This window comes from Mirounga angustirostris, unplaced genomic scaffold (genome assembly GCF_029215605.1).
Source record: "Mirounga angustirostris isolate CCGP_5_RB_7025 unplaced genomic scaffold, mMirAng1.0.hap1 SCAF_15, whole genome shotgun sequence".
NCBI lineage: Eukaryota > Metazoa > Chordata > Mammalia > Carnivora > Phocidae > Mirounga > Mirounga angustirostris.
Window position 1 is genome coordinate 18,924,982 of NW_026991723.1, and position 14,884 is coordinate 18,939,865.

The 14,884-nt window shown below is 34.1% G+C and overlaps 1 protein-coding gene across 7 annotated transcripts in view; it reads left to right on the forward strand.

Moving 5' to 3' along the window:
* Nucleotides 1–14,884, forward strand: part of VPS13A (vacuolar protein sorting 13 homolog A) — a 267,040-nt gene that overhangs the window by 173,458 nt on the left and 78,698 nt on the right. For all 7 annotated transcript variants that reach the window (XR_010407545.1, XM_045882283.3, XM_064578959.1 and 4 more), the window contains 4 exons: nt 804–962; nt 1,131–1,386; nt 2,713–2,873; nt 12,083–12,186. Coding sequence is in view for 6 of the 7 variants with exons in the window: in XM_045882283.3 (XP_045738239.1) it covers nt 804–962; nt 1,131–1,386; nt 2,713–2,873; nt 12,083–12,186 (680 nt within the window). In the remaining variant the exon portion in view is untranslated. The remainder of the gene's footprint in view (nt 1–803; nt 963–1,130; nt 1,387–2,712; nt 2,874–12,082; nt 12,187–14,884) is intronic.

Genomic DNA, 14,884 nt, shown 5'->3' on the forward strand with positions numbered 1-14,884 from the left:
GATATATTGTAAATTTATGTAATCCTAAGTATCAGGACCTTTAGATGATGAAATTGTGCTTCAGAGCAGGAAACTGAAGAATTGCTAACATGTCTCCTCTCTAAATAATGATTCAGTCACCTGCAGACAAATTTTCAGTGGTTGAAAGCCAGTTAATATAACAACAAAGGTTACTAGCTTGTCCAACCTTTTGTATTAGATTACTTCATTTATTTTGTACATATTTCAGATAAAGGATTGGATAAAGGAACTTCTTTGATGTTTTTTAGGTCAGAGTATACCTGGGCAGTGGCTCTGTGAATCCTAAAAAGTGGTACATGGTATTGAGTCTTAGGAGTCGTAGCTTCTAATGGCACTGTTCTGCATCTGTTTTTGGACTTTTTTAAGTCCCTGGATTTCTAGTCTTTATTTACCCATAGCCAGTAAATTACCCTAACTAATAAACCAAATGATTTTTCTTGTTCTGAATGTCCATGAGCTATGAAGTATGTGCTTGTAATTTTCATTCAGATGCCACAAGCACTTAGTGATTTTAGGGTTTATTTTTCCTTTTGAATTGTGCTTGCCATTTTAGTATCACTGAGGATGAGAAGTATTTTTCCTCTAATATTGCCCCTGTCCTGTGTGACCTTAGTTGGCAGATATCCAAACAATTCCAGTAAGGCAGTGGAACTGATAAAATTTATTGTTGTCTCTCATGTTATTATTGGGTTTTGTCTAGTTTGTTTTTTCTTTGCAAAATGAGTAATGTGTTCCTAGGAACAGATTTTCCTTATATTTCTATAATTTATGTGTCGTTTTAGATGAAAAAGAAAGCAAAAAAGGCCATTGTTGATTCAGATACTGAAGAAGAAAATTACAAAGTGCCAGAATATAAAACTGTTATCAGTTTCCATTCAAAAGACCAACTAAACATTACATTATCCAAATGTGGCCTTGTAATGTTAAATAATTTAGTCAAGGTAAGAAAAGAAATTTGAAACCTTAAGTGTTGGTATACTAGTCTGAGCTAACCTTTTTTTTTCATTGAATAAAAAGTTTTTTATTAACTTAGTTATTTGTCATACGTCTGTTAGTGTCCTGCTTGTCATTTAGTTTTCATTTTATTTACAGTAACTCTTCCTTATTAGGCATTTACAGAAGCTGCCACTGGAGCTTCAACTGTCTTCATACGGGATCTAGCGCCATTTATGATTTTAAATTCTCTTGGACTTACTGTCTCTGTTTCACCAAGTGATTCTTTTAGTGTACTTAATGTTCCATTGGCAAAATCATATGTATTGAAAAATGAGGAGAGTTTAAGTATGGACTATGTGGGAACCAAAGACAATGATCATTTCAATGCAATGACCAGCCTAAGCAGTAAACTCTTCTTCATTCTTCTCAGTAAGTGTTAAATTATTTTCCTGGGGCTTTAATTTCTTTTAAGTTACATTTTTTACATCGCATTTTACTTGTATGTAGTATCTTACAGGTTTTTAAATCTCCTTCCAAATAGGTCAGGAATTTTGCTTTTTCTTTTGCCCGGCTTTGGTTGCTTATTGTCACTGTATTTTTGTATTCCAAATTGTGACTTTATCTTCTGTGTTATCTAGGGCATGGTAATTCACTATTTCATATTTTTGGGAGGAAAAAGATTTGATCCTGTCCTTACTCAGTTTTTTGTTGTTTCAACCACATTTTGTATAATTCAGAATATTCCACTAGTTTTACAGCTGAGTGAATCCAAAATAAAGTTTGAAGTCATGAAAATGGCACACTATAATCGTTTTTGGGTTTGTAAATGGTTTTTATTTTCTGCCTGTTGAGGGTGGAAGGTTGTTCTTTTGTCCTTTGTGATTCTCAGAAGTGTTTCGTTTTCATGAGAAACAAAAGTAAAAAATTCTTAATTGTCATAATATTTATTCATTGTGAAGTTACCTAGTCCTAAAGTCTTACCCACACCCCTTTCTGATACTCTGACATTTAAATAATTAAGGAGAAGGGAGGGAATTTGAAAGATTAATAAATGAAGGGGAGGGATACTAAGACTGATACCTAGCGCTTTCTCCTGGTCAGGAAATGTTGCTTAACAATGGCCTTGTCAGTGAATTGCTCTCGTCAATTTTACCTCACTTGTTTGAACTAACATTTTTACGGAGTTGGAGACGTATATGTAAATAAGTAATTCACATCCCAAATAAAATGCAGTATGTATATTAAATAAATGTATAAAATATTGTTTAATCGGGTCTTAGATACCATAAAGTATCATGGGTTGTTGGAATAATGAAAAACTGAAATTTTGCAGCTACTTCGGTAATTGCCAGTGACTGCCTACAGGTATTAGGCTCTGGTTATTATGACAGCAAACCAAAGATCAGTGTTTGTATATTTTATAATAATTTCTCTTGTCAGTTTGAAAACATAGTATTCACTTAGGTTAAACTACTGAATGAACTTTTTTTTTTCAATTAAAAAATTTTTTTTGTTAGGTGCTTTGAAGGTTTTCGATGACTGCTGTGGGAATGAATGTATTGTGGCTTCTTAATATATCCCTTTATATAGATTATACAAAGAAATAGCCCTTTTTGTATAGTCTTATATCTAAAAACTTTAGTGACTGTTATTTACGAGTTAAAGAAATTATCTGATGTATCTGGCATTTAACATCTAGTTAAGATTAATATATGATTAATAATAAAAACTTTCCAACATATATATTCCATTTAGCACCTGTTAACCACTCTACTGCTGATAAAATCCCTTTAACAAAAGTGGGACGACGACTGTACACTGTAAGACACAGAGCGTCTGGGGTTGAAAGATCGATTGTTTGTCAAGTTGATGGAGTGGAAGGAAGTAAGAAGATAACAATTCGCTCCCCAGTGCAGGTACAAAATGATCCTTTTTTTTTTTGTGGGGTCATATTATGCATATTTGTGTGTTAATAAAAAAAGAAAGCTAATTACTACCAAAAGAATATAAACTGTAATAGAAAGACAATTAATATAAAAAAGAATTATTATTACCAGTAATGCACTACTTTAGTATGAGTAGTGGTTCAGTATTTCTTGTAACTTTCTATAGGACTCTTCCTATAAACTCTTTTTGGACTATTATTCCAAAAAACCATCAATATTTTGTTTTTAGGTCTTTGTGGTATAGGGTATATCCTTTGATTTTAATTAGAAAATATGAGGAAAAATATTTATGTCTTTATTGAGGTCAAACTGATGTACAATAAAAAGTTGATGAGCTTGGACACAAAAACAGACCTGTGAAACCTTCATCACAGTGAACATGCTAAACGTATTTATCACCCCAGAAATTTTCCTCTCTTCCTACTCCATTCTTAGACAGCCACTGATATGTTCTTATCATATACTAGTTACACAATATAGAATTTTAGGTAAATGGAGTGGAATACAAAAAGGAGTATGGCTTCTTTCAGCATAATTTTGCATGTATCAACTTCTGTGTATTAATATTACATGTAGTTACATGTTGTTGTTGATTAGTAATCTATTAAATGGATATTCCAAATACTGTTTTGAATGAATCTTTGTATATGGTACAAAGTAAGGGTTGTTAAGGTTTATGTTTTTCCGTATGGCTATTCATTTGTTCCAGCCAAGATTATCCTTTTCCTGTTAAATTGCCTTGACACTTTTGTCCTTAAAAAAAAAAAAAAAAGGTGATCATTATCTTTACGGATTTTGTTTCATAACTCTCTTTTCTGTCATTGATCTCTTTATCTTTATGCCAGTACCACATTGTCTCATTACTATTTTATCCTGAGTCTTGAAATCGTTGTCCTGCCTATTCATTTTCAAAGTTGTTTTGGCTATTCCAAGTCCATTCTATTTCCATTTAAATTTTAGACTTAGATTTTCAGTGTTTCTTACAAAACAATGATTAAATTGTCATTTTTACATATTTCTGATTTTTCATTGCTAGTAGAAGTATAGCTGATTTTTATATTAACCTGTATTGTGCAACTTTACTAGATGCACTTACTTGTTCTAGTAGCTTTTTCGTAGATACAGTTTTGATATCTGCAGATAAAGAATTTTTACTTTTTCCTTTCAAATCTGGATGTGTATTTTATTTTACCTTTACTTGACTGTTGCACTGGCTAGAACCTCCAATACAATATGAATAGATGTTCTGAAAGCAGATGTTTTTGCCTTGTTCTCAATCTTAGCGGTAATGTATTCACTTTTTCATCATTAAGTATGTTTTGACTTGTAGTTATTTTGTAGATGATCTTTCTTAGCTTGAAAATGCTCCCTTCTTTTTCTAGGTTACTGAGTTTTTATCAGAAATGGATGTTGGATTTTGTCAAATGGTTTTCTGTTTATTGAAAGGATTTTTTAAAAAAATAATTTATTAATGTGGTGAATTACACTGATTTTTAATTGCTGTATTCAGTGGCAATTGATTTTTATTTTTAATTTTTTTAAAGTTTTAAAATTCCAGTATAATTAAGTACAGTGTTATTCAGGTGTACAATATAGTGATTCAGCAGTTCTGTACATTACTCATTGCTCATCATGGTATGTGTACTCTTAATATCCTTCATGTATTTCATTCATCCTACCACACACCTCCCATTTGTTTTGTTTTTTTTTAAGATTTTATTCATTTATTTGACAGAGAGAGACAGTGAGAGAGGAAACACAAGCAGGGGGAGTGGGAGAGGGAGAAGCAGGCTTCCCAAGGAGCAGGGAGCCCGATGCGGGGCTTGATCCCAGGACCCTGGGATCATGACCTGAGCCGAAGGCAGACACTTAACGACTGAGCCACCCAGGCGCCCCATACACCTCCCATTTGTTAACCATTAGTTTGTTCTCTATACTTGAGTCTCTTTTTTTTTGTCTTTTTTTCTCTGTTTTGTTTCTTAAATCCACGTAAGAGTGAATCATATGGTATTTGTCTTTCTCTGGCTTATTTCACTTAGCATTATATTCTGTAGATCCATCCATGTCATTGCAAATGGCAAGATTTCATTCTTTTTTATGGATAATATTACATTGTTTATATATACCACATCTTCTTTGTCCATTCATCTATTGGTGGACATTTGGGTTGCTTCCATAATTTGGCTATTGTAAATAATGCTGCAATAAACATTAGTGTTTTCATATTCTTTGGGTAAATACCCAGTAGTGCATTTACTGGATCATACAGTAATTCTGCTTTTAATTTTTTGAGGAACCTCTGCACTGTTTTCTGCAGTGGCTGCACCAGTTTGCATTCCCATAAATAGTGCATGAAGGTTTCTTTTTTTCCACATCCTCACCAGCACTTGTTGTTTTCTGTGTTTCTGATTTTAGCCATCCTGACAGGTGTCAGGCAGTATCTCAATGGTTTTGATTTGCATTTCCCTGATGATTAGTGATGTTGAGCATCTTTTCATGTGTCTGTTGGTCATCTGTATGTCCTTTTCGTAATTTGTTCATCTCTTCAGCCTACTTTTTCATTGGATTATTTGTTTTTTTTTCTGGTTTTAAAATGTATAAGTTCTTTATATATTTTAGATACTAACCCCTTACTGGATATGTCATTTGCAAATATCTTCTCCCATTCAGTAGGTTTTTTTAGTTCCGTACTATTTCCTTTGCCGTAGAGAAGCTTTTTTACTTGCCGTAGTCTCACTAGTTTTGCTTTTGTTTCCCTTGCCTTAGGAAACATATCTTGAAAATTGTTGCTACTGCCAGTGTCAGAGAAATAACTGCCTGTGCTCTTTTCTAGGATTTTTATGGTTTCAGGTCTCACATTTAGGTACTTAATCCCTTTTGAGTTTATTTTTGTGTATGATGTAAGAAAGTGGTCCACTTCCATTCTTTTTCAAGTAGCTATTCAGTTTTCCCAACACCATTTGTTGAAGAGATTGTCTTTTCCCCGTTGCATATTCTTGCCTCCTTTGTCATAGATTAATTGACCATATAACTGTGGGTTTATTTCTGCGCTTTCTGTTCTGTTCCATTGATCTATGTGTCTGTTTTTGTGCCAGTACCATACTGTTATGGATTCTCTGGCTTTGGTAGCTTTTGAAATCTGGGATTGTGATAGCTCCAGTTTTGTTCTTTGTCAAGATTGCTTTGGCTATTTGGGATCTTTTTTGTTTCCATATTAATTTTAGGATTATTTGTTCTAGTTCTATGAAAAATACTGTTGCTATTTTGATACAGATTGCATTAGATCTGTAGATTGCTTTAGGTGGTATCAACATTTAACAATATTTGTTCTCCCAATTCATGAGCATGGAGTATCTTTCCATTTGTGTCAGCTTCAATTTCTTTTGTCAGTGTTTTATAGTTTTCAGAATACAGGCATTTTATCTCCTTGGTTAAGTTTATTCCTAGGCGTTTTGCTATTTTTAGTGCAATTATAAATGGAATTGTTTTCTTAATTTCTCTTTCTGCTACTTCATTATTTTGTATACAAATGCAACAGCTGTCTGTATATTAATTTTGTATCCTGTGATCTTGCTGAATTCATTTATCAATTCTAGTAGTTTTTTGATGGAGTCTTTAGGGTTTTTTATATATAGTATCATGTCATCCACAAGTAGTGGAAGTTTTACTTCTTCCTTAGATTTGGATGCCTGGTATTTCTTTTTCTTGTCTGATTGCTGTGGCTGGAACTTCCAGTACTATGCTGAATAAAAGTAGTGAGTATGGACATCCTTGTCCTGTGCCTGATGTTGGGGGAAAGCTTTAGTTTTTCACTACTGAGATAATGTTAGCAGTGGGTTTCTCATTTATGGCCTTTATTACAATGATGTATGTTCTCTCTAAACCTGTTTTGCTGAGGGTTTTTATTAGGAAGCGATGTTGTACTTCATCAAATGCTTTTTCTGCATATATTGAAATGATCATATGGTTTTTATCCTTTCTCTTGGTGATGTGGTATATCTCTTTGATTGATTTGTGAATATTAAACCACCTTTGCATCACAGGAATGAATCCCACTTGATCATGGTGATTAATTTTGTGTGATTCATTGCTGGATTCAGTTTGCTAATATTTTGTTGAGGACTTTTGCATCTATGTTCTTCAGAGATATTGGCCTATAATTCTCTTTTTTCTAGTGTCTTCATCTGGTTTTGGTATCAGGGTAATCCTGGCCTAATAGAATGAATTTGGAAGCTTACCTTCCTCTTTTATTTTTTGAAATAGTTCAAGAAGAATTGGTATTAACTCTTCTTTAAATGTTTGGTAGAATTTACCTGTGAAGCTGTCTGATTCTGGACTTGTGTTTGTTAGGATGTTTTTAATTACTGGTTCAGTTTCATTGATGGTAATCAACCTGTTCAAAGTTTCGATTTCTTCCTGCTTCAGTTTTGATAGGTTATGTTTCCAGGAATGTGTGCACTTTTTCTAGGTTGTCCGGTTTGTTGACATATAATGTTTCATAATATTCTCTTGTAATCTTTTGTATTTCTGAAGTGTTGGTCATTATTTCTCCTCTTTCATTTCAGATTTTGTTCATATGGGAGTCCTCTATCTCTCTCCTTTGATAAGTCTGGCTAATGGTTGATCAATTTTGTTGGTATTTTCAAAGAGCCAGCTTTTGATTTCATTGATCTATTTTTTTTAAATTTCCGTTTTGTTTATTTCTTCTCTTAATCTTTATTCTTTCCTTTCTTCACTGGTTTTGATTTTTGTTTGTCCATTTTCTAGCATTTTTAGATTAAGTTTAGTTTAGTTTTTTTGTTTTTTTAAAGCATTTTTTTAAGATTTTATTTATTTATTAGAGAGCACACAAGCAAGGGGAGGGGCAGAGGGAACGGGAGAACAGACTCCCCACTGAGCAGGGAGCGTGATGTGGGACTTGATCCCAGGACTCTGGGATTGTGACCTGAGCCAAAGGCAGACCCTTAACCAACTGAGCCACCACCCAGGTGCCCAGGTTATGTTTTTTATTTGAGATTTTTCTTGCTTCTTGAGGTAGGCCTGTATTGCTATAAACTTCCCTCTTAGAACAGCTTTTGCTGCATCCCAAAGATTTTTGGACCCTTGTGTTTTCATTTTCACTTGTCTCCATGTAGTTTTTTATTTCTTCTTTGATTTCTTGGTTGACCAATTCATAGTTTATAGTAGCATGTCATTTAACCTCCATGTATTGGTGTTCTTTCCAGATTTTTTTCTTGTGCTTGATCAGTTTCGTGTTACTGTGGTCAGAAAAGATGCATGGTATGACTTCAGTATTTGGATTTATTGAGACTTGTTTTGTGGCAATATGTGACCTATTCTGGAGAATGTTTCATGTGCACTTGAAAAGAATGTGTATTCTGCTGTTCTGTGATGGTATGTTCTGAATATATATTAGATCTATCTGTGTGTGTGTGTGTCTTTCAAAGCTACTGTTTCTTGTTGATTTTCTGTTTGGATGATATATCCATTGATGGAAGTGGGGTGTTAAGCCCCCCAAGTATTATTGTATTACTATCAATTACTTACTTTATATTTCTTAATAGCTGCTTTATGTATTTGGGTGCTCCCATGTTGGGTGCATAACTATTTACAATTGTTAAATCTTATTGTTGGCTTTTTCCCTTTATGATTATGTAGTGTCCTTCTTTGTCCCTTGTTACAGTCTTTGTTTTAAAGTCTATTTGTCTGACACAAATGTTGCTACCCTGGCTTTCTTTTCACTTCCATTTGCATGGTAAATGCTTTTCCATCCTTTCATTTTCATTCTGCATATGTCTTTAGGTCTGAAATGCTTCTGTTGTAGGCAGAATATGGATGGTTCTTGCTTTTTTATCCATTTTGTTGACACATGTCTTTTGATTGGAGCATTTAGTCCACTTACATGCAAAGTAATAAATAGATACATATTTATCACCATTTTGTGACTTGTTTTATGGTTGTTTTGTAGTTCTTTTATATTCCTTTCTTTTGCTCTTTTCTCTCATGGTTTGCTGGCTTTCTTTAATGATATAGTTGGAATCCTTTCTCTTTATTTTTTGCCTACCTATTACAAGTGTTTGATCTGTGGCTACCATTAGGTTTATATATAACATTTTATGCATATAACAGTCTATATTAGGTTGATGGTCTCAAGTTTGAACCCATTTTTTAAACTTTTTTAAAAGCACTAAATGTTTACTCCTCTCCTCCCCACATTTTAAGTATGTGGTGTCATACTTTATATTTTACATTGTGAATCACTTGACTTATTTTTATAGATATACTTAATTTTACTGTTTTTTGTGCTTCTCTTACTCTTCCTTGCAGTCTTTCCTTCACACTGAAAGAGTCCCCTTTAACATTTCTTATAAGGCTGGGTTACTGATGATGAATTAATTTAATTTTGTTTGGGAAATTCTCTCTCCTTCTATTCTGAATGATAGTCTTGCTGAATAGAGTATTCTTAGTTCCAGGTTTTTTTTCTTTCAGCATTTTGAATATATCATGCCACTCTCTGTGGCCTGAAAAGTGTCTGCTGAAAAAAATCAGCTGATAGCTTTATTGGATTTCCCTTGTATGTAACTGTTTTCTCTTGCTGCTTTTAAGATTTTCTCCTTATCACTATTTTTCCCATTTAAATTACTGTGTGTCTTGGTGTGGACCTCCTTGAGTTGATTTTGTTGGGGGCTCTCTGTACCTTCTGGATCTGGATATCTGTTTCCTTCCCCAGATTCAGGAAGTTTTCAGCTATTATTTCTTAAAATAAATTTTTGCCCCTTTTTCTCTCTCTTTTCTTCTAGGATCCCTATAATGCATATGTTATTGAGCTTGACCATGTCAATGAGTTCCCTTAACCTATTCTCATTTTTCATTATTCTTTTTCTCTCTCCTGTTCAGCTTGATTGCTTTCCAGTGCTTTGTCCTCCAGATCATTGATCTGTTCATCTGCCTCCTGTGGTCTACTGTTTATTCCCTCTAGTGTATTTTTAATTTCAATTAGTTATTCATCTCTGTTTCTTTTTAATGTTTTCTGTCAGTGTTTTTAGGGTCTGAGACCTTTCCTCTCTTTCTTCAAGTCCAGTGAGTATCTTTATGACCATTACTTTAAATTCTCTATCAGGCATATTATCTCCATTTTATTTAGCTCTCTTTCCATGATTTTCATGTTCTTTCATATGACCTATTCCTCTCTCTGCTCATTTTGTCTGATCCTCTGTGTCTTTCTGTGTGTTAGAAAAGTCCACTATGTCTCCTGATCTTGAAAGTAGTGGCCTTAGGAAGAAGTCCTGTCATGTCCTGAGTGTAATATCCCCTGTTACCCAGAATGTGGCACTTCAGGGGTGTGTTCTTTGTGTGTTATGTGTGCCCTGCTGTTGTGGCTGAGCTGCATTTGCCTTCAGTTCAGTTGTCTACAATGACTCTTTGCCTTTTGGGGGTAGGGTTTAGTTCCTGTGTTGTTAGTGGGCCACTCTGGGGCCACCTTGAAGTTGACTTTGTTCAGACCAGGCTTTTGCCAGAGGTGTAGTCGCACCAAACTGTAGGGTGCTCTCCCTGTTTTGTCCCCCAGGAAGGTTTTGTTGGTGGGCAGGACCCGCATTCAGATTAGTTGTCTTCCCCCAGTCCACTGCTGAGGCTGTAGTTGAACTGGTGTGTGTGGTTATTTCCCCTCTCCGGGTTACACCAGTCACTTTGAAGTGATGCTGGCTCCTGTAGGGTCTCCTTGCACACTGCCAGGTTAGTGACACCATTTTGAATGGACTCCTGTTGCCGGAGACCATGGAAGTGGGTGCATGATGATAAGGTTTGCTCAGAGCTGCTGTGGGAGGAGACCTGAGCTGCTCTGGAGAACTCCTGTTGAGAACGGGTTGGTCATCAGTCTTTACTGAGCCTTTGATAGTTTACTCATGTGCATATTGCAGTCAGTACCAATATGAAATTTTGACAACAGGGGACGCTCTTAAATCTGCAACTCTTGCGTCTCCATGTACCCCACTCAGTGTGCTGTGAGTTTGAGAAACACTGGCTTCCCCACATTCTCGTATCTGTCTCTTTGACTCCAGCAGACTGGCTCTGTTTGACTTCTCTTTTTCACCTACACAGTAATCTAGAAACTTGAGGCAGCAAGCTGGGGCAATCTGAGGACTTAACCCTTGTGGTTTCTTTTTACTGTTTTTTCTTTCCTGTGCTGCATGCTGCCCAATTTCTGAATACCATTGTTTAATATGGGTTCTTTTTCCTCTGTGTTTTAGTTTTCCATGTTGGGAAGATTTATCTGGTCTCTATTATTCCATCATGGCTAAAAGCAGAAATTCTTCCCTTTCATTTTTGATCTGTAGTTAACTGTTTTAAAAGATGACTGTTGGGCTACTTTCTCTATTGTTGATTTTTTTTTTTTATATTTTAAATAGTTATACATTAATTTTAAATTTCTTATAGGTACTATTTATAGAAACTTAAAGTATTCCTATTGCTTCAAATAGAGCAAACAGTTTATCTAGAGATAGGTTGTAGTTAGGATTATCCATTTATCAGTTCTTAGTTCTCAGCATGTTTTCCATTTTGGTATGATTTTTTAAAAATAAGATTTTACTAAGAGAAAGATTATAATATGAAAGTGGTTTTATTAACCAATTTGTTATTATCCATCTCAAAGGTAAATATAAGTGTTTGGAAGTTTATCTAATATGTATTAATCAAAATGATGTTACCGTTTACATCATTTTTGTATGCTGCTCATGGATGGATGAGATATTCTCCAAAGTGCATGTAGAGTATCTCATCCCATGAGCAGCATACAACAGTGAAGTAAAGAGGCACAGGTCAGCCTGTGACCTTTTTTCAAAACACTTTTGTCATACAGACATTTCAAATTTTGATATATTTTTTCCCATGAATTCTTCTATTTTTATCTGAAGAAGTTAATACTTATATCAAGGTCAAGAACATATTATCTTCCATCTTGGATTTTTAAAGTTTTTGTTTTTGACACACCTTTTCTATAAAACTAGTGACCTTTGTATTTTTTAGGATAAAAGTGTGTTTGTTTCTTGTCTAACTTATATAAGCAAGATAAATACTGCCTGCTAGTTTCTTTGTTGGGATATTTTGATGAGATTTTTTAAAAATGTCTTTAGATTCTTAGATTAATGTGCTAAATATGATTTGTTTTTCTTTCTCAGATTAAAAATCATTTTTCAATCCCACTTTGTGTTTATGAAGGGAACACTTTATTGGGAACGGCTTCACCTGGAAGTGAATTCAACATACCATTAACATCTTACCGGTGATTTTTTTTTTTCTTTATCTTTTTATTTGCTCTAAAGTAGCTTATAGAATTTTTAGTTTCTGATTTTATAGGGATATCTGTCTTTAAGTGATCAAAGTTTAATCACTTGTTAATAACTTGTCTAACTTATTTAAGTTTCAAGGTGCTTAGAAGGTTTTTTTGTTTTTTGTTTTTTTTAAAGAAATATTTAATGTAATGTATACTATATAAATTACTTATGCTTTTACTAGTAAATACAGTTATTACATGCTTAAGTATAGCTGCCATAACTATAATCATTTATATGTGTTTTTTTAGAAAATGTGGAATTGAGCATGATCGGTAGCTTCTAGATTTATATACAACTATTATGAAGTGATTTTTACTTTTCAAATATTTTACAGTGGAATTTTTAAAAAATCCCTTTGGAAAGCATAATATTTTATCTTTTTATCTACGTATTTATTAATTGTTCAGTGATGGAATTATCCTCTAAATTGTGACATATAGTACATCAATCTTAAATACTAAAAATTAGATTAAACTTGATATAAAATCTTATATGTAAAATTCTTACAAAATGCTAGTGATGGGCTAGTCTTAAAATTATAGGATTAATTATCATAACAAACAAGTATTCTGGATATTTAATCAGGTATTGAAAAATAATCTCTTTCAGCGATAGTGAACTCTATTGGAAAATCTGTCTTCCTGAGAATAAGCACTGTAGTTTGTCTAAGTACCATTTCAGAACACACACTAGCCCTGGGCCCAGACGTGTGCTGCAGAAGGACGGAGGCAGAACTGCAAGCCGTGCTGAAATACCCTCTGCCTCTCTTCTGATCCATGCCCAGAGTTCCAGATTGGCTCCCTGATGCTTACAGAGCAGTCTAGCAGTTACAGGCACATATTTTTAGTTAGTAGACCTGCTAATTCTAAAGAGTACTTTATTACTTAGACCTTGTAACCCTAATGAGTGTTTGATTGCTTAGTTCAAATTTGCTGAGGGAAAGAATTCTGTTGTTGCGAGAACAACAACAATGTAGTTGTTCACAATATCTGACCTTATTCTAGGAAGGATTTTTGGTGGGTTACAAGACTAGATTAAAGATAGCATGTAGGATGTGTTTAAAAACTTCCGTGAAGAAGTTTAAACTTATTTCATCCTTGAATGAGAAAAGTTAATGGCATTTTGCTTTATTTTTAATTATTGCTGTATGTTTTGTGACTCTGTCCATAGAAGAGGCAACTTAAAAGAGTATTTTTACACTTTCTTGTTCAAGGCTAAGTATTAATTTGTCAAATGGAAATTAATTAATCTTAATTGGAATTATTAGTGATGAGCCAGCTTGTATTTCACATTAGATATGTTTCTAATCCAATTCTTAGATATAGGTATGCTTACATTTAAGACATGAGCTCTTACATTAAGAAATGGCTACCTTTCCCTGGAGAATTTAAATATATTGATCTTTAAATTTAATTCATTTAACAAATATTTGTCAGGTGTTCTGCTGTGTATAAGGCACTACTGTGGGATGCCAAGATGAATTGGGCATGGCTGGAACCTTTGAGAGATTGATACATTATGTAACTATAGAAGAAAGAAAACAGTGGGGTTGTAGGAAGAGGGAGTTACAGAAGAGGTAGAGTTGCAGAAAACCAAAGAAAACAAAGCAGGTATTAATGATTGACTCCTGGGCGAGACACATTAATTAAAGGTCAAACATAATAATGTGCGGATTAGCAGGGAAGGGCAATCTTAAGTGGAAGGAATTGCATGAACAAAGGTAAGGAGACCTGAAAGCACAGGGTTTGTATGTGTCTATAAAGAATAGTTGCAGGATGATCAGAGTGTAGTGTGCATCTTGTAACAGAACATTTGAAACATAGTTTAAGTTCACATTAAGGTACTTGCTCTCTCATTTTCTTGCCCCCATTTATGTTAATTTTACCTTTATCTTGAATGTCATCTTTTTCTTCTTCTCACAGAACATTTGGTATCCTTCTGTTTCAAGATCTTTCATTCTAGAAGCTCTTCTCATTCACAACCTCTTGCCATTGATACCTTTCTCTCACGTTTTCTTCCTATTCATTTCTTAAACTTTAACCTCGCATATTTCTCTAATTCAGGTGTTCTCTTCAGAATAAAGCTTTTTGGCAAAATTGTCACCTCTACAAAAAGCTCTGCAGCCATCTAGAAAGATTTAACCACACTCTCTTGCCCTCAGTCTGCCCTGTACATGTTTTTTTGTACCTATCACAATGCACTAGTTCTCTTTTAACATTATATCCCCACCTGATTGGGATCTGTAATGCAGAGTAAAGAAAGACTTACTCATTTGTTCATTTCCAGTTTTACCTTCTCGTTGGTAAATAATGGGTCCAATAAAGATTTTGATAATCTGGATGAGGTTATTGGCATTAGTTTAATTTGGGGAAAATTAAGTTTTTAAGTATTAGAAGAATGGAAAAGAGAATGAAAATTACAGAGAGAATGTAAAAATAGATTAAATCTGATAACTGATTTGACAGATGATTAGATTTATGTATATGTCAAGGGAGATGGAAAAGTCAAATACTCTTTCATAGTCCAGAGTGCTGGTAGTTGGAAGTTCCTGAAAAGGGACACACAGAGAAACGCGTATGGACTGTTTAGAGTTCAATCTAGCAAATTTAAGTCACTGTCAGACATCATCATAGAAGTGTGTAGTGG